The sequence below is a fragment of the Schistocerca americana genome, chromosome 2 (genome assembly GCF_021461395.2).
Source record: "Schistocerca americana isolate TAMUIC-IGC-003095 chromosome 2, iqSchAmer2.1, whole genome shotgun sequence".
NCBI lineage: Eukaryota > Metazoa > Arthropoda > Insecta > Orthoptera > Acrididae > Schistocerca > Schistocerca americana.
In genome coordinates this window covers 1,081,437,474-1,081,457,992 of record NC_060120.1, presented here as the reverse complement: position 1 = coordinate 1,081,457,992, position 20,519 = coordinate 1,081,437,474, and the positions used below count along the sequence as shown (strand labels likewise).

The following is a 20,519-nucleotide window of genomic DNA, read 5'->3' as shown; positions in this document are numbered from 1 at the left end:
CAAGGAAAAAAAGTTTAATCGGTAAACAACTCACCTTACTTCTCGACGTTCTCGCCCATGAGGGGTACACACTTGGTCCAGTTTTTTCGTCCCATCAAAAGAAAGAGGTTTTGTCAGACTCTGCGAAAATACTCGTTGACTGCGGCTGTCACTTTTTCATTTGTTGAAAATTCCTTCAAAGCAAGCAAAAATTTCAATTTAGGGAACAGGAGAAAGTGACTTGGAGCTGAGATTGGTGAACAACGCGAATGAGGAAGCATTTCAAAGCCCAGTTCACACCATTATCGCTGATGCGTGGCATGGAACATTATTCTGGTGAAAGAGCACTTCTTTGTGTGCTAGTCTATGCTTTTCTTCAGCCAACTCAAGTCTCAAACGATCCAGGAATGAAGCATAATAGGGTTCAGGTTCGGTTGTACGTTTTCCAAAGTAATGTATGAGGATTATTCCTTGAGAATCGCAATAGACAGTTGGGCACTGGAGAATTCTGAACCGATCTCACTTTACATTGCAACATGTATTTGCTGCATGATGAAGAGGAGTACTGTAATCCAAGAACTGTCAAGAAACTTATTAGTTCCTCCCTGAGGTATCTCATGAAACGTTCTTCATGTCAGAGCTATCGCAGGTGTCAGTGCAGAATTCAAGCTTAGGGCGGTTTTGAGGTACCAGAGACAATGATTCTCACTCGGTACCTGATGTCGACGTTTATTGGAAGCTAAATGCTGAATGGCTCTATGTTTAAGAATACCTCTATACAGTCTCACAAGACGAAAATACATCGCTATAAACGCTTTGAGGTCTACCTGCATATGTGGATGACGAAGCCGTCGTCGACTCCCCTGTCCAGCATGCTCTGGACGGCCTCCCTCGTGCAGACGGACAGCCCCAGGACGTTGACGTCCAGTGTGTGCTGCCACTCGGCTATCTGTTCAGCTGGGAACACGGCATGCCGCCATCATCAGTCAGCAATAAAGCGAAGGGCGAGGACTGCAGTGAAACAGTGTGTACCGACACATCATTCGAAATGCTTATGCTGTTAAAGTTAGTGATCCTCTATACAATGAAGCTACTCATAACAGCTACTTTTTTTAATGTAGTGACAGAGCATCGTCGTTTAAGCCGATTCTGTCATCCTCGTCACAAGAATTCGAGTGCAAACTGTTGTATCTTCGTCGTCACAGCCACTTTATGTCACCAGTATTATCAATTTGAGACGCTGAATACTGTCTTCCACAGGGTCCAACCTGTAAAAGTCGGAGGGTCACTTCTGAACTGTGCAGTGGGTAAGGGATGTTGGTCCAGTCTAAGAAGGTGCCAGATTAGCTGCCAAAGATTCGTGCGGATTGGGATTACTATTGTGAATTTAGATCGCTTCCGTGTACTTGTGTAATCTCTTCGTGGTAGTGACGACATTATGCTTGTAAATGGTGAACGTGTCTCTCGGTATTTATGAACAGCGGCATTACAGAAAATCAAGAACTGCGTCCTTATTATTCCAAAAATAGAAATAATGATTTTTTTTTTTTTTTTTTTTTTTGCTGCTGGCTGCCTCTTACATTTGTTTAGTATTCGGAAGGAGATACGTCGCTTGTACCTGGACCTTTTTCATTCTGGATTATATACAGTATGGTCGGAAACAATCTGTAAAGCTTTTGAGAGTGTTGGAGAGTAGGCTGAGTTGAGAAATAGTTGTTAACAAAAGACCTCGATACGTTGCTCCGTTTCCGAAATAGTAAGCACTGAATGTCCTTGAGTGCGCAAATTCAGGCGGCCCGCCAGATTCAATTAGTATCAGTTGTTATAACATGGATGCCAACTTTCGAGACTGTTCAGCCTTCGGCTCTGGTTCGATCCTTACTACCGTCCCATGATTATTTGGTCTGTCGCTCTCTTGCTCGGTATTCGGGAAACAAACGAACATGTTTGGCGTCACTGTGTCTGGCAAGCCTCTTGAATTTGCGCGCTCAAGACGCAACGGCCTGATTGGCTAACTTACATTGTTTTTTATTCGGACACGGGGCAAAGTACTGAATTATTTCTCAGCGCAACTTACCCTGCAACAGCATTAAGTGCTATTCCGACTGTTTCTGGCAACTCTGTACATTCACGTTTCATCACCGGCCAGTAGATGGGATGCAACGATATCTTTGTTGGCTTCCAATACTTGCAAACTTCTCTTTACCAGTCGCAATCCAATAGATTCACACATTTTGATAGTACAAATTTTCTTCCATTCTGCTTAATGCTTTCCGAACGCAAACCATGTTCTTTGAAAGCACTCAGTTTCTTAAACCACTGTCTGCGTAAATAGACTGGTCGCCTCGCTGAGGATTTGTGTCCATGATTTTAGTTTAAAGTGTCCCACTTTTGACAATTTGAAACAGTACGTAACACTGTAATTCATTTAATAACAAAAAATTTTATTTCATTGTATTTCATGAATCTGATATTTTATTTTTCAATTTCAGTATTGCTTAAATGTTTTGAAGGAATCATCATAAATCATTTGTAACTGATGTTTTATCAGAAAGGTGCCTCAAAACGAACATGCAATAAATTTATGAATTTAAACTACAAAGTACACAGGTAAAACAAAACAAGTCGCCTGTAGTGTGAAGTTCGTAAAATAAATCAATCGTACTGTGCAGACGGAATCTGTTGCCTAATTGAAAAACGACTCAACTTAAACAAAAATTATTGAAACGAGTTCTGTAGGTTAGAAATATCTATAATACCAAAGATATGCGTAACTTTGTGTTACAAAATCAAGGTGGTTGTGCCAAACTTACACTAATGATGCGGCAAGGAATGAATCCATCGTGTAACACTGGTTAAAAATGGATAAAGGTAAGAGGGTAGATGGACAAGCGTTAGCTCGCCCTCTCGGATCAATCCAACGAGTAAAACGATGTTAACTTGATATGTAGTGTCTCTTTCTCTCTCTCTCTCTCTCTCTCTCTCTCTCACTCACTCTCTCTATTTGTTTGTTAAGTCGATTCCCACTATCCATGACCCCATGAACTAAGGCACGCTAATTTCTTCTGTGCTGCATTGTCTCCTGCAGACGTTCCAGGTTCGAATCCACTACTGCTATGACCCCGTCGATCCATCTCATCCTTGGCCGCCTATTTCTTCTGCCTCCGATCTTGCCCAGTATTACCGTCTTTTCCATCGGATGGTGTCTTCTAGTAATTTCCCCAAAGTAGGACTGTTTTTGTTTGTTTGTTTGAGTATTATACCGTCGAAGCAACAGTCTGGTTTTATCTGCTGTATTCGTACTCTTTGCAGTCCATGGAACTCTTAAGAATTTTCTTCCAATACCACAATTCAGAGGTATATATTCCACGCCGTCCTGCCTTCTTGCGACTCAGGTCTTACATCCGTATATCACAATTTACTATAAGGTTTTTTGTTTTAAAGTTACGTCTCTACTCCTTAAAACACTGTCGAAGTTGTACCTCCCCTATCCTCAAAGCTACAACGGTTTCTTGATTTAGTGGCTGCATTCACCAACACAGAAAATACCTCCATTTCTTCTCCTCCTGCATGCCATGCAGTGATACATGCAGTTGCACAATTTTCGTTTCCTTGACGTTCTCCCTCACACCAGCAGGATGTTTAATTCTCTTTCACCTTCTGCAACCAGTATGGTGTCATCTACATATGTAAGATTACGTATATCAATCTCAGCTAATTGAATTCCCGTTTATTCTTCATCATGTCCAGCATTCCTCATAGTGTCCACTGTTGAGCCAACTGACTTTCATCCTTTCCTGTCGCAAGGTTGAACTGCCCTTGGTAGCGTTGCTGGCATGTGTCATTGTAGAGGGGGGGGGGGGGGGGGAGGAAGAGGGTGTAGGGGCGGAGCAAGAGAATCATTCTATGGGGGGGCGGGGGCGGGGGCGGGGGGTTACCAACGAAGATGGGACCAAGATTTATACTGACCCACTCCTGACGAAGGTGCGTCTTAACATGATAACATTAAAGGCCGGCTGTATGAATAAGCACCATCCACCCTTACACAAGCAATTGACCAAAATAACTAAAATCTTACATGACATTTTAATTACTCTTCAAAAAAAGTGAAATCTTATGGGACTTAACTGCTAATGTCACCAGTCCCTAAGCTTACACACTACATGTTGTTGTTGTTGTTGTTGTTGTTGTGGTCTTTAGTCCTGAGACTGGTTTGATGCAGCTCTCGACACTACTCTATCTTGTGCAAGCTTCTTCATCTCCCAGTACTTACTGCAACCTAAAACCTTCTGAATCTACTTAGTGTATTCATCTCTTGGTCTCCCTCTACAATTTTTACCCTCCACGCTGACCGGCAATGCTAAATTTGTGATCCCTTGATGCCCCAGTACATGTCCTACCAACCAGTCCCTTCTTATAGTCAAGTTGCGCCACGAACTCCTCCCCAATTCTATTCAGTACCTCCTCATTAGTAATGTGATCTACCCATCTAATCTACAGCATTCTTCTGTAGCACCACATTTCGAAAGCTTCCATTCTCTTCTTGTCCAAACTATTTATCGTCCATGTTTTACTTCCATGCAAGGCTACACTCCACACAAATACTTTCAGAAACGACTTCCTGACACTTAAATCTATACTCGATGTTAACAAATTTCTCTCCTTCAGAAACGCTTTCCTTGCTATTGCCAATCTACATTTTATATCCTCTCTACTTCGACCATCATCAGTTATTTTGCTCCCCAAATAGCAAAAATCCTTTAATACTTTAAGTGGCTCATTTCCTAATCTAATTCCCTCAGCATCATCCGACTTAATTCGACTACATTCCATTATCCCTGTTTTGGTTTTGTTGATGTTCATCTTATATCCTCCGTTCAAGACACTGTCCATTCCATTCATCTGCTCTTCCGAGTCCTTTGCTGTCTCTGACAGAATTACAATGTCATCGGCGAACCTCAAAGTTTTTATTTCTTCTCCATGGATTTTAATACCTACTCCGAATTTTTCTTTTGTTTCCTTTACTGCTTGCTCAATATACAGATTGAATAACGTCAGGGAGAGGCTACACCCCTGTCCCATTCCCTTCCCAACAGCTTCTTCGCTTTCATGTCCCTCGACTCTTATAAATGCCATCTGGTTTCTGTACAAATTGTAAACATCCTTTCGCTCTCTGTATTTTACCCCTGCCACCTTCAGAATTTGAAAGAGAGTACTCCAATCAACATTTTCAAAAGCCCTCTCTAAGTCTGCAATTGCTAGAACGGTAGGTTTACCTCTCGTTAATTTATTTTCTAAGATAAGTCGTAGGGTCAGTATTCCCTCACGTGTTCCAACATTTCTACGGAATCCGAACTGATCTTCCCCGAGGTCGGCTTCTACCAGTTTTTCCATTCGTCTGTAAAGAATTCGCATCAGTATTTTGCAGCTGTGACTTATTAAACTGATAGTTAGGTAATTTTCACATCTGTCAACACCTGCTTTCTTTGGGATTGGAATTATTATATTCTTCTTGACGTCTGAGGGTATTTCGCCTGTCTCATACATCTTGTTCACCAGATGGTAGAGTTTTGTTAGGACTGGCTCTCGCAAGGCCGCCAGTAGTTCTAATGGAATGTTGTCTACTCCCGGGCCTTGTTTCTACTCAGGTCTTTCAGTGCTCTGTCAAATTCTTCATGCAGTATCGTATCTCCCATTTCATCTTCATCTACATCTTCTTCCACTTCCATAATATTGTCCTCAATTACATCACCTTTGCATAGACCTTCTAAATACTCCTACCACCTTTCTGCTTTCCCGTCTTTGCTTGGAACTGGGTTTCCATCTGAGCTCTTGACATTCATACAAGTAGTTCTCTTTTCTCCAAAGGTCTCTTTAATTTTCCTGTAGGCAGTATATATCTTACCCCCAGTGAGATAAGCCTCTACAACCTTACATTTGTCCTCTAGCCATCCGTGCTTAGCCATTTTGCACTTCGTGTCGATCTCATTTTTGAAACATTTGTATACCTTTTTGAGTGCTTCATTTACTGCATTTTTGTATTTTCTCCTTTCATCAATTAAATTCGATATTTCTTCTGTTACCCAAGGGTTTCTACTAGCCCTCGTGTTTTTACCTACTTGATCCTCTGCTGCCTTCACTATTTCATCCCTCAGAGCTACCCATTCTTCGTCTACTGTATTTCTTTCCCCCATTCGTGACAATCGTTCCCTTATGCTCTCCCTGAAACTCTGTACAACCGCTGGATTAGTCAGTTTATCCAGGTCCCATCTCCTTAAATTCCCACCTTTTTGCAGTTTCTTCAGTTTTAATATACAGTTCATAACCAATAGATTGTGGTCAGAGTCCACATCTGCCCCTGGAAATGTTTTACAATTTAAAACCTGGTTCCTAAATCTCTATCTTACCGTTATATAATCTATATAATACCTTCTAGTATCTCCAGGATTCTTCCATGTGTACAACCTTCTTTTATGATTCTTGAACTAATTGTTAGTATGATTAAGTTATGCTCTGTGCAACATTCTACCAGACGGCTTCCTCTTTCATTTCTTACCCCCAATCCATATTCACCTACTATGTTTCCTTCTCTCCCTTTTCCTACTCTCGAATTCCAGTCACTCATGACTATTAAATTTTTCGTCTCCCTTCACTACCTGAATAATTTCTTTTATCTCATCATACATTTGATCAATTTCTTCATCATATGCAGAGCTAGTTGGCATATAAACTTGTACTACTGTACTAGGCGTGGGCTTCGTGTCTATCTTGGCCACAATAATGCGTTCACTATGCTGTTTGTAGTAGCTTACCCGCAATCGTATTTTTTATTCATTATTGAACCTACTCCTGCATTACCCCTATTTGATTTTGTGTTTATAACCCTGTAGTCACCTGACCAGAAGTCTTGTTCCTCCTGCCACCGAACTTCACTAATTTCCACTACATCTAACTTTAACCTATCCATTTCCCTTTTTAAATTTTCTAAGCTACCTGTCCGATTAAGGGATCTGACATTCCACGCTCCGATCCGTAGAACGCCAGTTTTCTTTCTCCTGATAACGACGTCCTCTTGAGTAGTCCCCGCCCGGAGATCCGAATGGGGGACTATTCTACCTCCTGAATATTTTACCCAAGAGGACGCCATCATCATTTAACCATAGAGTAAAGCTGCATGCCCTACACGCTATATAACCTAAATTATCCTAAGTACAAACACACATACCCATGCCCGAGGGAGGTCTCCAACCTCCGCCGGGTCCAGCCGCACAGTCTATGACTGCAGCGCCTGACGCCACGCGGGGTTAGCCGAAGCCACTTCAGCTGAATGTATAATACATTTGATGCGCCCAAGAAGTTCATAAACGCTAATGCAAACGTTTGTGGAGGATGCAGTGTCTGTCGAACGTCCGCCAAAAGAAGTCCATTCGTAAACGGTCAGCGGAATTGGGAGTTCCAAACTCTACATTACAAAATCATATCAGGAACGATTACAAGCTAAAGGCATTTAAACCTTCGTTTGCAAACGAACTGCGTGGTAACGACATCCGAAAAGTCATTAGGCTTGTGTGGGTGAATGCTTGATGTCTTAGCAACTCTTCCTTCAAGTGACAAATTGTTTTTCTTTGACAAGTGTGCAATATATCGCAGTGCAAGAAACAGAAAGGTTTCTAGAGTAAAGAAAACCAATATTTTTATGACGAACTAGAACACAACCCAACACATGTCCTGACATTGGCTGCAATGTCTGCAACCCACTTGGTAGCTCTATATTTCTTCAACTCTTCTGTGAATCACACTGCTTGTCACCATGCAACGCGATTGGTTTATTCCGCATCTGCAAGATCGGGAACGGCTCGGGCGTATGTGGTTTCAGCAGGATAGGGCACCAGTCCATTCTGTTATCGCCGTTAGAGAATGCTTCAATGAGATATTTTATCATAAACGGACTGGATGTTGTTCTGTCCATTCGCTTGTACCTTTGGAGTGGCCGCTTCGAAGTTGTGATGTGTCATCCTGTGTGCAATGCGTTTTAAGGGGTTCATAAAATGTAAGGTTTCTGTCACACGTTGCGAGACAGATGTACTTAAGAATATTGTTCGGCGTACGTTTACTGCCATCATGCCAGAAATTTGGAGGAGAATTTCGCATCTTACATGTAAGAGAATCATACTGTGTTGTGAAAACGGTGGCGTACCCACACACTCCGGAATAAATAATTAAGAACAGTCACACAACCTCAAAGATGTCCTGTGTCATGTTGCCATATGAACACAGTGTCAACATCTAAGTATATACGGACACATTATAGGGGGTAATGCGACTTTGTGATCACTCGTTGATCTTCCGGGTAATCCACGTTCCAAAATTCGAATCTCAATGACGGCTCGGAAGTTCTTAATTGCCGAGAACATAAAACAAATTTTTTCCACAAATTATTAGTAAAAAGGATTTTTCTTCACTTGTGAAGATTTCCAATCACACATTAACCATTTGGAATTAACATCGTTCCTCACGTACGCTTAAAAATAATATTTGACCGGGGAAAACACCTGAAAACCTATCACGAGCTTGTAGAATCCACTGCACGCAGAGTCGCCGCTGTATTGCTTTCCAAATGTGGACGAACAGGCTTTTAAGTAATTGATCATTATGTTTTTTCTCATCAGTGGGTATAAAATACGTGATATATTTTTAATAAGATTTTACCAATTGTTGAATGGCAGTTTATTCTGGCTACAGTAACGCATTATTAATCCGTGTCGCCTACCAGAATAACTGTCTAGGCCTGTACAGCACACGTCTTGGAGACTCATTCAAACCCCAGACAGGTCAGCCCAATGTTGAGCCGCTACTGCCGCTGTTAATCAACGGACGACAGCCTTCAGTGACATGAAAAGTATTCGCAGTTGCGATTATGGACAACCATCAGCTGTATAATGGAAAGATTGTAACTGTCGTACAGAAATTACTACAGACCAGAACGAAACAGCCCAGCAGATGGGCGTTATCTGAAGCTAATTCCACAGACTGGAAAACTGTAATACTCTGGTATCCCCCTCATACTGCACTGCTACAGTTACTGTAACTGTCAGCCTGTGTCCCAGCTCGAGGTAGTTCCTGCTTATACGTATATAGGACGAAATTAAACCTCCATCGTGTGTATGTGTGTGTGTGTGTGTGTGTGTGTGTTTGTTTGTGTGTGTGTGTGTGTGTGTGTGTGTGAGTCTGCTAAGAGATTCCTTCTGCTTATTTTTCATTCAAATTCCATGAGCTGTGAGCAACAGCTAAGTGTCCTATCGCTAGTCCCAACAACTGGTTTATCTCGCAGTGTGTTTGCCGTTTCAACATGGCATTGCCTTATCTGCCCGCCTCTGAACGCCTAATACTATTAGTTTTCTTTGGCTACGTGGTCTATAGCTGGGCTCATGATAAGGCTTACCACCACACACTGCCTTTGCTATTTCATCATGGAACTGCTTCATCTGCCATCTTGGAACGTCGTAGCCGGCTGGTTTGCTTTCGGCATTTTCCCAGAGTAACTTATGATTCTTTTCTTTGTTGTACCTGCTGCCTCTTTTCCTCTTTCATTGTCTAAGCGTATCAAACTTAGTGAACTGAACGATGCTTTATCGAAAATTGTATCAATAATATGTGACAACTTGGCTTGTTATGCAACACGCAGTTTGTACAACAAAAATGAACAGTGGTTGCTTCTGTGAGGGCGCGCTCGCACGCGATCGTACTGGCGCCACTTCTGCGCGCGTTCCATCGATTCTGGCCCTCGTCGTGTCATCTTTGCTTGGTTGTGTGTTACCTCTGGGGCTGTGTAGTATAGAGTGGTGTATGGAAGACGGATCTGGACGGGTGTGCCTGATTACCCGGCGTAATGACCGATGCAGAGAGTTGAAACCGTCGACCGTTAGTCTGTAGGTGCCCTCCTTTAACGAAATGCATCAGTTAGTTGTGGTGGCCTAAATACGCCGAGGTGTACTGAACCTCTTGTTAGCAGCTACGAGCAGGAGGGCAGTATTATCCAGTGCCTACTTGAAGTCCTGAAGCTATTGGCTTCCTTGGCATTTATGTGAAATCATGTACGAAGACTATTCAGTAACTGCTCTACTTAAAGACTGTTAATTCTCTTACGGAGCTAGCTGGCCAGGTATCCGGTTCTTTTATGCCTTTTGGACCTGTGTGTGTCAGTCTGCTGGTTTCTTTACGCCCCAAGCTAGTATTTTGCAATGGTAATCTGGTTCCTGAAATCACTGTTATCATTATTTGATACTACTGAGTGTGATTTTTCTTTGTTGTAGACGTTATGGCCTTCTTTCAAATGACTTTGTACATTTTTCCTTGTTATTTCTAGGAAGGTTAACTTGCAATGTTTATGAGCGGGGTGCTTCTGTGCTGAAGTTTTAATAGTTGGTATCCTTGCGAATAATTTTAATTGTCCGTTTAAATACTACTGTGTATATTAATTTCTGTCAAACGTGTCTGCTGCTTGACGTTTGGTACATGCCGACAGCTTTGTATAGGCAGCGGTTGACGCATTGCTGTTCTGCTGGTCCGATGCAGGAACGCGTCTTCCTTCTGCTTCGGCGGCTTTCCCGTCAACGCACGAGGCATAGTTGTTGGCAGGTCACACACGTTTCTGCGGATTTCTCATTTCCACCTCAAGCTGAGCAGTTTATTGTCATTCCTTTGGTATCATGGCTTTGGTAATTTTGAGAAAGTAGTTTTGTCAGTGTTTCTGTTATTGTAAAATCATTGTAATTCACATGGTTCAAATGGCTCTGAGCACTATGGGACTTAACTGCTGAGGTCATCAGTCCCCTAGACTTAAACTCTACTTAAACCTAACTATGGACATCAAACACATCCATGCCCGAATTTGAACCTGCTACCGTAGCGGTCGCGCGGTTGCTGACTGTAGCGTCTAGAACCGTTCGGCCACCCCGCCGGCTGCAGTGGAGATGTACGCATTTTGACGTCCTTTACTTGTCGTTTGTTGAACTTAAATTCAAGTCCTGTTGTGGGGTTAGCCCACAGTTGTGCTGCTAGACGCGCAGACGCAGCCCTGCCGCCCGTTTGTTTCATCAATTGTTTCTAATCGGTGCGTGTGAATTCCTAAGGAACCAAACTGCTTAGGTCATCGGCCCCTAGACTTAAACTCTACTTAAACTAACTTACGCTAAGAACAACACACACACCCATGACCGAGGGAGGACTCGAACCTCCGGCGGGAGGGGCCCCGCACTCCGTGACATGACGCCTGAAACCGCGCGGCCACTCCACGCGGCTTTGAAATCGGGCCATCACGGTGTTGCATGGTTGATATGTTATTAGAGTACCACTTGTAATTTTACGTGTAGTGCAAATCTCATTATGCATTGCGATATTACTTTAAAAACCTCAGTTATCTGTATTAATTTAACGAGATTCTTGGTAACTGTTAGTTGGCTTATGACAGAATTGCTATTATGTTCTTAATTTTTATTTATTTATCTATTTTTTTTTTTTTTTTTTTTTTTTTTTGAGGTGAATGATAAATGACGCACGGAGTTGGCCCACCATTGCACATGTTTTCCTTAAGTTAATCCCGATCCTTGCTCTGAGTCTCTTACATACCACACGACATGAACAAGACATCCAGCCGTGAGAAACAGTAAGCGTACAAGAATCCTTTTCAGCGCCGGTTCTGTGCGTAATTTACCACCTGTCCATATTAACCGTAAATCTCTTTCCAGATTCTTTGCAGCATCATGACGTCTCAAGATTCTTACTTGAATGCAGACGAACTGTGGCTCACTTACTTGTGGGAAGGTTTTCTCTGCAGACGCCGCCGCTGTTGATAAGAACATTGACCCCTCCTAAATTCTCTTTGATCCATTTGAAGGCGCATAGAACATTCTCCTCGCAGCTGACGTCACATTGCAACGGATAGAGCGTACCCGGAGCGTCCTTCAGTTCTCGAGCCTGCAAGAAATAAACGACAGATTTGTCGAATCTGCACGAGACAGAAGGAAAAAAATCATTAGGAGATAGATCAAGTATGCCATTTAACAAAATTCCATTCTACGCAAGTGAGTGTCGTAACTACATGACCAAAGGAGCTGTTGCCAAGAAGGATGATAATATTTTTGGTTCTCCCCCCAGAACCACGGAATTCGCGAAGACAGGTAGCCTCACTTAACTTGATTATATGTGTAAAGAAACTTAACATAGTCATTCAATGTTACGCTTTTACCACTGACTAATCGAATTAAAGCACCAAACAGGTAACAACCAAAAACTTACATTTTCATAATTCTTCAAAGAACTTAAAGCAAATCTGTATGAGAAATAAACAATTTTTAGGACTTCAGTTGGTCTTGTGTTCACTGTTGTACTTAGTGCACCAGAAACTAAAAGACAAGCTCTTCAAATGAACAGTAACCACATTTCAGACAGGACATCTCGCCGGCAGCTAAGACCGAACGGTTCTCGGCGCTTCATTCAGGATCCGCGCGACGGCTATGGTCGCAGGTTCGAATCCTGCCTCGGGCATGGATGTGTGTCATGTCCTTAGGTTAGTTAGGTTTAAGTAGTTCTAAGTTCTAGGGGCCTGATGACCTCAGATGTTAAGTGCCATAGTCCTCAGAGCCATTTGAACCATTTTTCAAATAGGATATCGACTATGTCAGATGTGCTGCTCTATTGGAAGCCACATGCCCTGCTCTTAATCTATTGATGGTGGAAATCTTCCGCTTTAGACCAGAATTGTGGGGAAACAAGGATGATGTGGTATGTGCTGTTAGATACTTCGGCCCCAGGTACTCTGAAATTGATGTCGCAACATAACGACTCTCTTTCAGGAATCTATTCATAACCTTCCATAAAAGGAAGACGTATGGACAACTTATTACAAAATATAACAACGTAGCAACATATCAGTATCACGTGCAGTTCCTGATCTTGTTCTGTTCATTGTGAAGGCATTATAAAAGAAAGACAGACACAGCCATAACACAAAAACAGACATAAAGCGAAGTAGCAACGGAAGTAATAGTGGGTTCTTCACTGAGGGACACCGCTAATAAATATGGACTAAATTTCATGACACTATCACCTTTTCTATCGAACAATGAAAACTGGTTCGCCCAATCTAGCTACATCTACTGTTTACAACTACACTGATGGGAAAAATCGCAATATCAAAAAGTGATTAATGTAGAGTAATGAAATTTACGGAATACATTTGTCTAGTTAACATATTTAATTGATTAACATTACGAGGTCATAGGTTAATGCAAGCGCGAGATAAACCATTCTAAATGTGAAATTTTTGTACATTAAGAACCAGTGTAGCCACCAGACTGTCGAATGCAAGCATGCAAACGCGCATCTATTGTGTTACACAGGTGCCGGACGTCAGTTTGTGGGAAGGAGTTCCATGCCTATTGCACTTGGTCGGTCAATAAGGGGCGGTTAAACCTGTTGGTTGATGACTCTGGAGTTTTTGTTCGATGACGTCCCATATGTGCTCGATTGGAGACAGATTTGCTGCTCGAATTGGACAAGGCAACATGTCGAGTATTTGCAGAGCACGTAAGAGTAAAACAGCGGTATGTGGGCGATTATCCTGTTGGAAAACAACCGTGGTCTGTTATTCATGAATGGCGGCACAACAGGTCGAATCACCAGACGTACAAATTTGCACCCAGGATGCGTGAGCTGTTCACGAGAGAGCTGTTGCTGCCGTACGAAATATCACCCCACACCATAACTCCAAGTATAGGTCCATGTGTCAAGTATGCAGACAGGATGGTTGCAGGCCTTCAGCTGGATTCCTTCTTACCAACACACTAAGGCAGAACCAACATTCATGAGAAAACGCAACAGACCTCCACTCAGCCCTCCAACGAGCTCTCGCTTGATACCACTGAATTCGCAAACGGCAGTAGTTTAGGGTCAGTGGAATTCACGCTATAAAATGTCTGGCTCGGAGCTGTCCTTGGGGTTATCCATTTGTAACGGTCTGTTGTGTCATCGTGGTTCAAACTGCTGCAGTGCGATGTGTCGGAGCCATACTCCCAAACAGATGGTGTTCCCTCTCGGTAGTGCCCCGTGGTCGTCCAGAGCCCGATCTTCTTGCGACCGTACATTCACGTAACCACCGCTCCCAGCTGTCATGTACTGTGGATATATCCCTGCAAGTCCTTCTGCAGTATTGCAGAAAGAACCTCCAGCTCCTCGTAGCCCTATTACAGGACCTCGTTAAAACCCAGTGAGGTGTTGATAATGGCGTCTTTGTCCCTGTAAGGGCAACGTTCACTAACATCAACTCACCACGTATAATCCCAAAGATACGACCGCACGTATTTGAAGCCAACCCATTTTGGCTTCTCATAGTGGAACTACTAGCGCAAATCTTAAGTGACAAGGGCGAAATGTGAATCGACATCATCTTTAATATGAAGACACACGCTTACCATCTTTCGTTTACGTCGCAAAACTCCTTGGTGTTGAGATTTCCGTCAGTGTATAGGACCACCTCTTCATCTGAGTAATAATCGCAATGTGGATAGGATTTTAATTATATCCGTTTTATTGGAATCCAAGTGGGTGCTCTTAACCTATTAATGGTGAAAATTTTCTTCCCCTTAAGGCTAGAATCTTGGGGAAGCAGGGCTGTTGTGATACGTGCTAATAGATAGTTCTGTACCCAGATTCGTTGAAGCTGATGTCGCAACATAACGTTCAGCATTCTGCCGTTGTCTCAGCTAACTGCAGTTGGTATTTGTCATAGTGAAGATGAAATATTAAAGTCTGTAGCAGTTGTTGCTCCTGTCGGGCAATCAGAGCAGCGTGATATTCACTGAGTCTTCGATTTATGGAGTTCTTGCGATGTAGCAAGATATCTTAGGAGGTCCTGCGCTAGATAGTTCGCGGTTTTTTCTCCAAACAGACCTGGCAACGGGCAAGAGAGTAATTAGGGAATTGGTACATATGAAGAGTCTGCCGACTTGTTTCACATTGTATGATCTGTCAGAAAGGAGGTAACATGGGTGTTAGCCCGGATTTTTCTGTGGGTCGCAGACAGAAGCGGCTCATATTTATCTTTGCAAAGTACACAGCTTCTGCAAGGATGCCTCATGTCGTCGAGCCAACTGTGAACAACTTTTTACCAGGCTTTCCAAAAGCAGTATCATTTGGACATGGTTGAGTCTCAAGTCGCTTGTGGATATCGCCGCTTTGCTGACTTCATTATCTTGAACTGGATAACGAACGCGAACTGGGATATCTATTGCTTGACATCAAATTACCCCAGTTCACGGTACATTCATATTGGATATATGTATACCACGAACGTACAGTAAAAGACTATGTAAAGCCCTAGCGTGTTGCTATGAACTGGAGCCAAGTGGACTGTCTAAAGCAAAAACTTCGTCAGTTCGGTGCAGGGCTTACCTGAAGAATCCACGAGCTACGGAGACTCGTACAGTTACCCCAGTGTCCATCAAAGACCAGAAGCGGCCAAGAGGGAAGAGAGGGCCTGTGGAACACATTTTTTTGAGTGTGAATCGAAATTTCCCAAGATTTCCATGTAAAATTTTGTAATCTGTAAACCCAATAACTGAAACCGGAATAATATCAAATACGGGACATGAGGTTCTAGAAGTGTTAGTTGTCATCTGCCGGAGCGAGAGCTTCAAATAACTTTCACATAACACTAGAATCTCCGTTCAACAGTAAAGGGAATGTATATGGCAAAGTTGGGACAGAAACTCTCCTCGTTGTTGCGTGCGCAAAATTATTAGGTTAGGTGAAATGCAAATCAAACGTAACTGCTAGAACACACAGATGAAAGTAACTAACGGTGGTCCAGTTAGCCTGATAACTGCATGCTTGCACAAGGTGTCAGAATCAGACGCGCCGTTCTTAAAGTCATTCAGCATAGCCTAAATTGAATTACACGGATGCAGCTCAACTATACATTAGCAGAAAGGAGCTACTTTCATGCAGCTAGTACAAACCAGGAAATTTTCACCTACATTATCGACTATGAGAACAAGCATTCTTGTAAAGTAATGTTAAACTGCTCATCAGATAACTGCTCCGAAAAATTAGTTTCACAACAATCACGTGAGAGATACAGTTTAGCGCTGCTGACAACAAGTAAAGTAGATGAACTTGAGTCCGCCGACAAAGAGACAGTGATTGGCAAACATGGTTAGCGATGTTGGTCACCAAGAGAAAACATTTATAAAGAAATCAAGGGGATCATTCGCAAATATTGGAACCGATAGACAGTTCTACGTAAAAGACGCAACAGAACACTTATTCCAAATTCCAGAATCATAGACGAGTTGTGGCTGATGTTCAAACTCACTATAGATCTCTATGTAGCTAATAAAAATACGATGATGCCCTGTTTTGGTTAAATAGTAAGCCTAAATTTTGAAATTGCTGCAAATTGAATTTTGTTACACCCTTGCTGAGGAACAAATACAGTATCACTTAATACAGTCTCTGACTCATTGGCTCTCCATGTTCTTGCACTGTTTTGCATGATACAGTCGTAGGTCTTCTCATTCGTTGTCAGTTCCCGTCAAAGTTTACAGTATACTAATCACGTAGACTCTACCGACAAGGGGCTCTTGACGTAACTGCTGAAAATTTAACAGATCTCCATGGTCGGTTATTCTTAGAGTTCATGTTTCCAACCTATTAGTCACGTGGAATATACCGCTGTTAATATTCGAAGTAAGAAATGTTATTTCCAGCGCATGACATACATTGTCCCTCCAAATTTTTCTCCGATAAACTATCGTAGTTAAACTGTAAGGTCATAAAACAAAACATCGGTTCTTTGTAATACAAATATTACATAGCTTACCAGAGATGTATGAAGCGTGCTTTTTACGAAGTTCAAGCCCGATTACGGTTTGGAAATTGTAGTATATTCCTAAGAGTCCTATAAAATGATCGTCGGCAGCCGATAATGCATACGAAGAAACAGCGACATCTTACGAAGAAATAAACACCACTATCAGTAGCCGGAGGAGATGTAACAGTCTTATCGCAGCTTATCACTGCTCCTTGTAACGTTCTTCTTGCAAACTGAAGTCATGGTCCAATCAATGTTAGGTTGTACTGCTCATGTGCTGGATGCTATGACCGTTTCACCTTGAGACCACCTCTTTCCACTATTAAGGTGTTCATATGTAGCATCAGTCTACTTCCCTCCAGAACACACAGTTTCATTGATTTCGGTCTGTGCACGTTTCATGGTATTCATTCGTAATATTTCGTAATATTTCTAGGTTTCGCAATTTTACATATTCCATATAGGTAAGAAAAGGGGGTCGCTACACTTTCACCTCCGTAATTACAACTACCTTTCAAGATCATCCTACCACCCGCTTCCCCCATCCGAAATACAAACACATGGATCATTGTATATAGGAAATGTCTTAGAATTTTTGGTAGGTTAGCGATTAGTAAATGTTTTTGTACTAAATCTGTAGTACCTTTTGCTTATACGTTCACACCAAGAAAATAACTAATTCCTTATTTTTTATAGGTGTACTTTTAATAATTCCCAATTTAATTTTTAGCTTATAACATAGATCTGCATTTTCATCATCAATTTCTTTCTCCAGCATGTAACTTGACAAATACAGAGAAGTACTTTCTGGAATTCTAATGCATACAAAGTTTTCTTCCTGTAAAATACTTATTTTGCGGTTTCAACTATTAGCTCCGTTTCTTTCTGCAGTTCCTCTAGGCGAGAAGATCCGAAGATTTTAATTATTCCTCTTATTTTTTCCATTATGCTTTTGGTAATGCATACTACATCTTCCAGTGTGCATGCCGGCATCTCCTGGGCTCCACATTCTTGGGGGAATTCAGTATAGAACTTCAGTGGTAGGACAACCTTCGTTCTGGAGCACATTAACTGATATCAAATTGATATGCAAATTAATTAAGTCGTGACAGTTCACTTATTTATGACATAAGCCTATTGCTCTGCTAGGTGGTTTTTCATGTAATCTCTCCACCTTCCCCACCCTCTCCCTATTGTTCTGTTAATTGCTTTATGGAGGCTGATTTATGACTCCCTGAGGGTAATTCATCCTTCTGAGAAATCTCTCACACCTCCCCCCCCCTCGTCCTCAACCGCTCCAGGAAATCCCCTCAGGATACAAACACTTTCGATATCTAACTAAGGGATTAATAAATTAAATTGAACAATTAATTAACCTCTCCTCCTCTGGGAAAACTACCAGCTGCCTTTCCCTCTCCCAGATCCCTTCGCCTCCCCCACCTGGAATTAGGAGAAAAAGACTTAGTTGATTGTCCACTTGTAAGGAATCGATTGGGGCGTATCGAACATTTTTAAATAATTGTTGGCACGCAAGGGAGTATGTGTAATATAATTATTTATTCCTTCAAAGAATCTGTCAGAAAATTTACTGTAGTCTATGTAATACTGGTTCTTTAAACAGTTTCTACATGACAAGGCAGTATGGAATTTTTAAACATTTATGGCGCAATTTTATTGTGGTCATACATACATACATACATACATACATACTGTCTTAAAACACTCATCACACATAGGGGCAGATTGTCCTGAACATTTATGGCGAAAAAGCCCTCGATCACGTCACTGAATGCGGGAGCAATCTCACTGCACAGTGCATGCCACAAGTCAGGGATCGTCGCAACTGTGAGACCGCACTAATCCTCTGCAAACAAAGATTCAGGCAGTGGCATCCCTTTCAAAATTGATACCAGACTCATTTCTTACCACTCTCTCCCTCCTCCCCCCCCCCCCTCTCCCCCACAGCATTTATTTCAAATAATTACTTTCTGTTTGTGTGAACTAAAATATGCAAGCACACGCAGACCAAGATGTCCTCCCCCGACCCCATCTCATCCATCCCTCGATGGCCCCCACACCTACCTGGCGCTGGTGGTCGCTATATCTACTTGTCCTGACACTTCCATAGCTAGGAAAACTGGTAACAGATGGAAGAAAAGCATTTGAGACGGAGTTGTTAGTGTGTGTTGTGTACCGCACTAATCCCTGCTTTCTCCTGAAAAGACTAATGGATACCCGGAAAACACCCAACTGTGGATTTCTGGGAAGTATTCCCTTACTCTACTGGATTGATTTACTAATTAATTAAATCAATACCATTCATGTGCTGCCAGTTTTACCTTGTACCCGATTGGCGGATACTAGGAATGCTACATTTGGTGCGATTCGACCACATAAGTGCCCGGTTTCCAAACTCTCCTAGAGTTTTCTTCCCTTGCCTCCTGTTGGTGGGTACTGGGACAGTTGGGTCATTTGGTAGGAAATCCACTACACTGGAGGTAGCTGAAAATTTCAAATTTCTGCTGAATTGCGTGCTACGACCTTAAACAATGTGTGGAGGGGTTCAATCGGTATGTATGCTCGTAATACCACTATCAGGAACAATAAATTTTTCAATCGGGAATTTGATGATGTGGTTATGTTTTCGAAGCACTATATGATCCCTAAGTTGGTTTTCTCAGCCTACAGCGAAATGAAGAATGTTCTACCATGTGGCAGCACAGTAACAACAACGAATACCATCTTTCCACTGCAAGACAGAGTCCACTGGACGCTACTGAGGAGCAGTATATATCACATAGTTAAACCGTGTTCCATTCTGCAGTAGTAGTTACCACAGCTAGGGGTCGGAGATCACTGGAACAGTAGTAAATCCGACGCTCTCACGTCGGGAAGTCCACATGCAGCGCCCCAGGCCAGAAACCGCGCAGCACTGGTTGCCGCCGTGTACTCACGTCTCAGCGATCGCGCCATGTCAGCATCCTGACTGGGGACGATTCGAAAGGAAGTAATTTGGAATTTATCAATACCACCACCGCCACTTGTTAGTGATTGATATTTAATCTTCTCAAATATGAACGTAAAAATGGGATAATAGAATGAATACGATCATGAATGCTGCCCAACACATACTGAGTACTAGTTGGTTATTCACCCACCTAGAGGGCGACACGGTTTACCCCACATGACTGGTTCATGAGGCTTAGCGATGATTTGCACATGAATCCAGAAATGTAAATTCATTCTGACCACCGGCTACCTCTGCCAACACCCAGAATACAGGCAGAGTCGTCCTAAGAGACCAGCCTCATATTTATCAGTGTAATTACAATTAAATATTACAATGACATTTGACAATGAACAAAGTATTGGAAATCGCTCCTGCTGTCGGCTTTGGCTATACAATTCTTATGAGTCGAAATAATTTTCCACATGAAACCTTTCATCCCCTTTATGGCAATCAAAGCATTTAAATCGAATTTTTCCGGATCAGTTCTATATCTCCCTTACAACCAGACTTAGTTACTTTCGTTGGTCATGTCGGAACACTGACCACAGTACTCTTACACTCTAAAACATACACATCTGTGATTGTAGTTTACATGTGTACATGTGTGGTGCGAATGTGGACATCAGAAAAAATTATTTGATGTTCACACTCGCACCAGCT

The 20,519-nt window shown here is 42.2% G+C and overlaps 1 protein-coding gene across 1 annotated transcript in view; it reads right to left on the bottom strand.

The window, feature by feature from the left end:
• Nucleotides 1-802: 802 nt before the first annotated feature.
• The window catches only part of LOC124594680 (dehydrogenase/reductase SDR family member 11-like), a 33,264-nt gene continuing 13,547 nt past the window's right edge, over nucleotides 803-20,519 (bottom strand). Inside the window, exons 2-4 of the mRNA XM_047133046.1 lie at nucleotides 17,526-17,531; nucleotides 11,793-11,955; nucleotides 803-936 (exon numbers count right to left, since the gene is read on the bottom strand). Of these exons, the coding sequence (XP_046989002.1) occupies nucleotides 803-936; nucleotides 11,793-11,955; nucleotides 17,526-17,531 (303 nt within the window). The remainder of the gene's footprint in view (nucleotides 937-11,792; nucleotides 11,956-17,525; nucleotides 17,532-20,519) is intronic.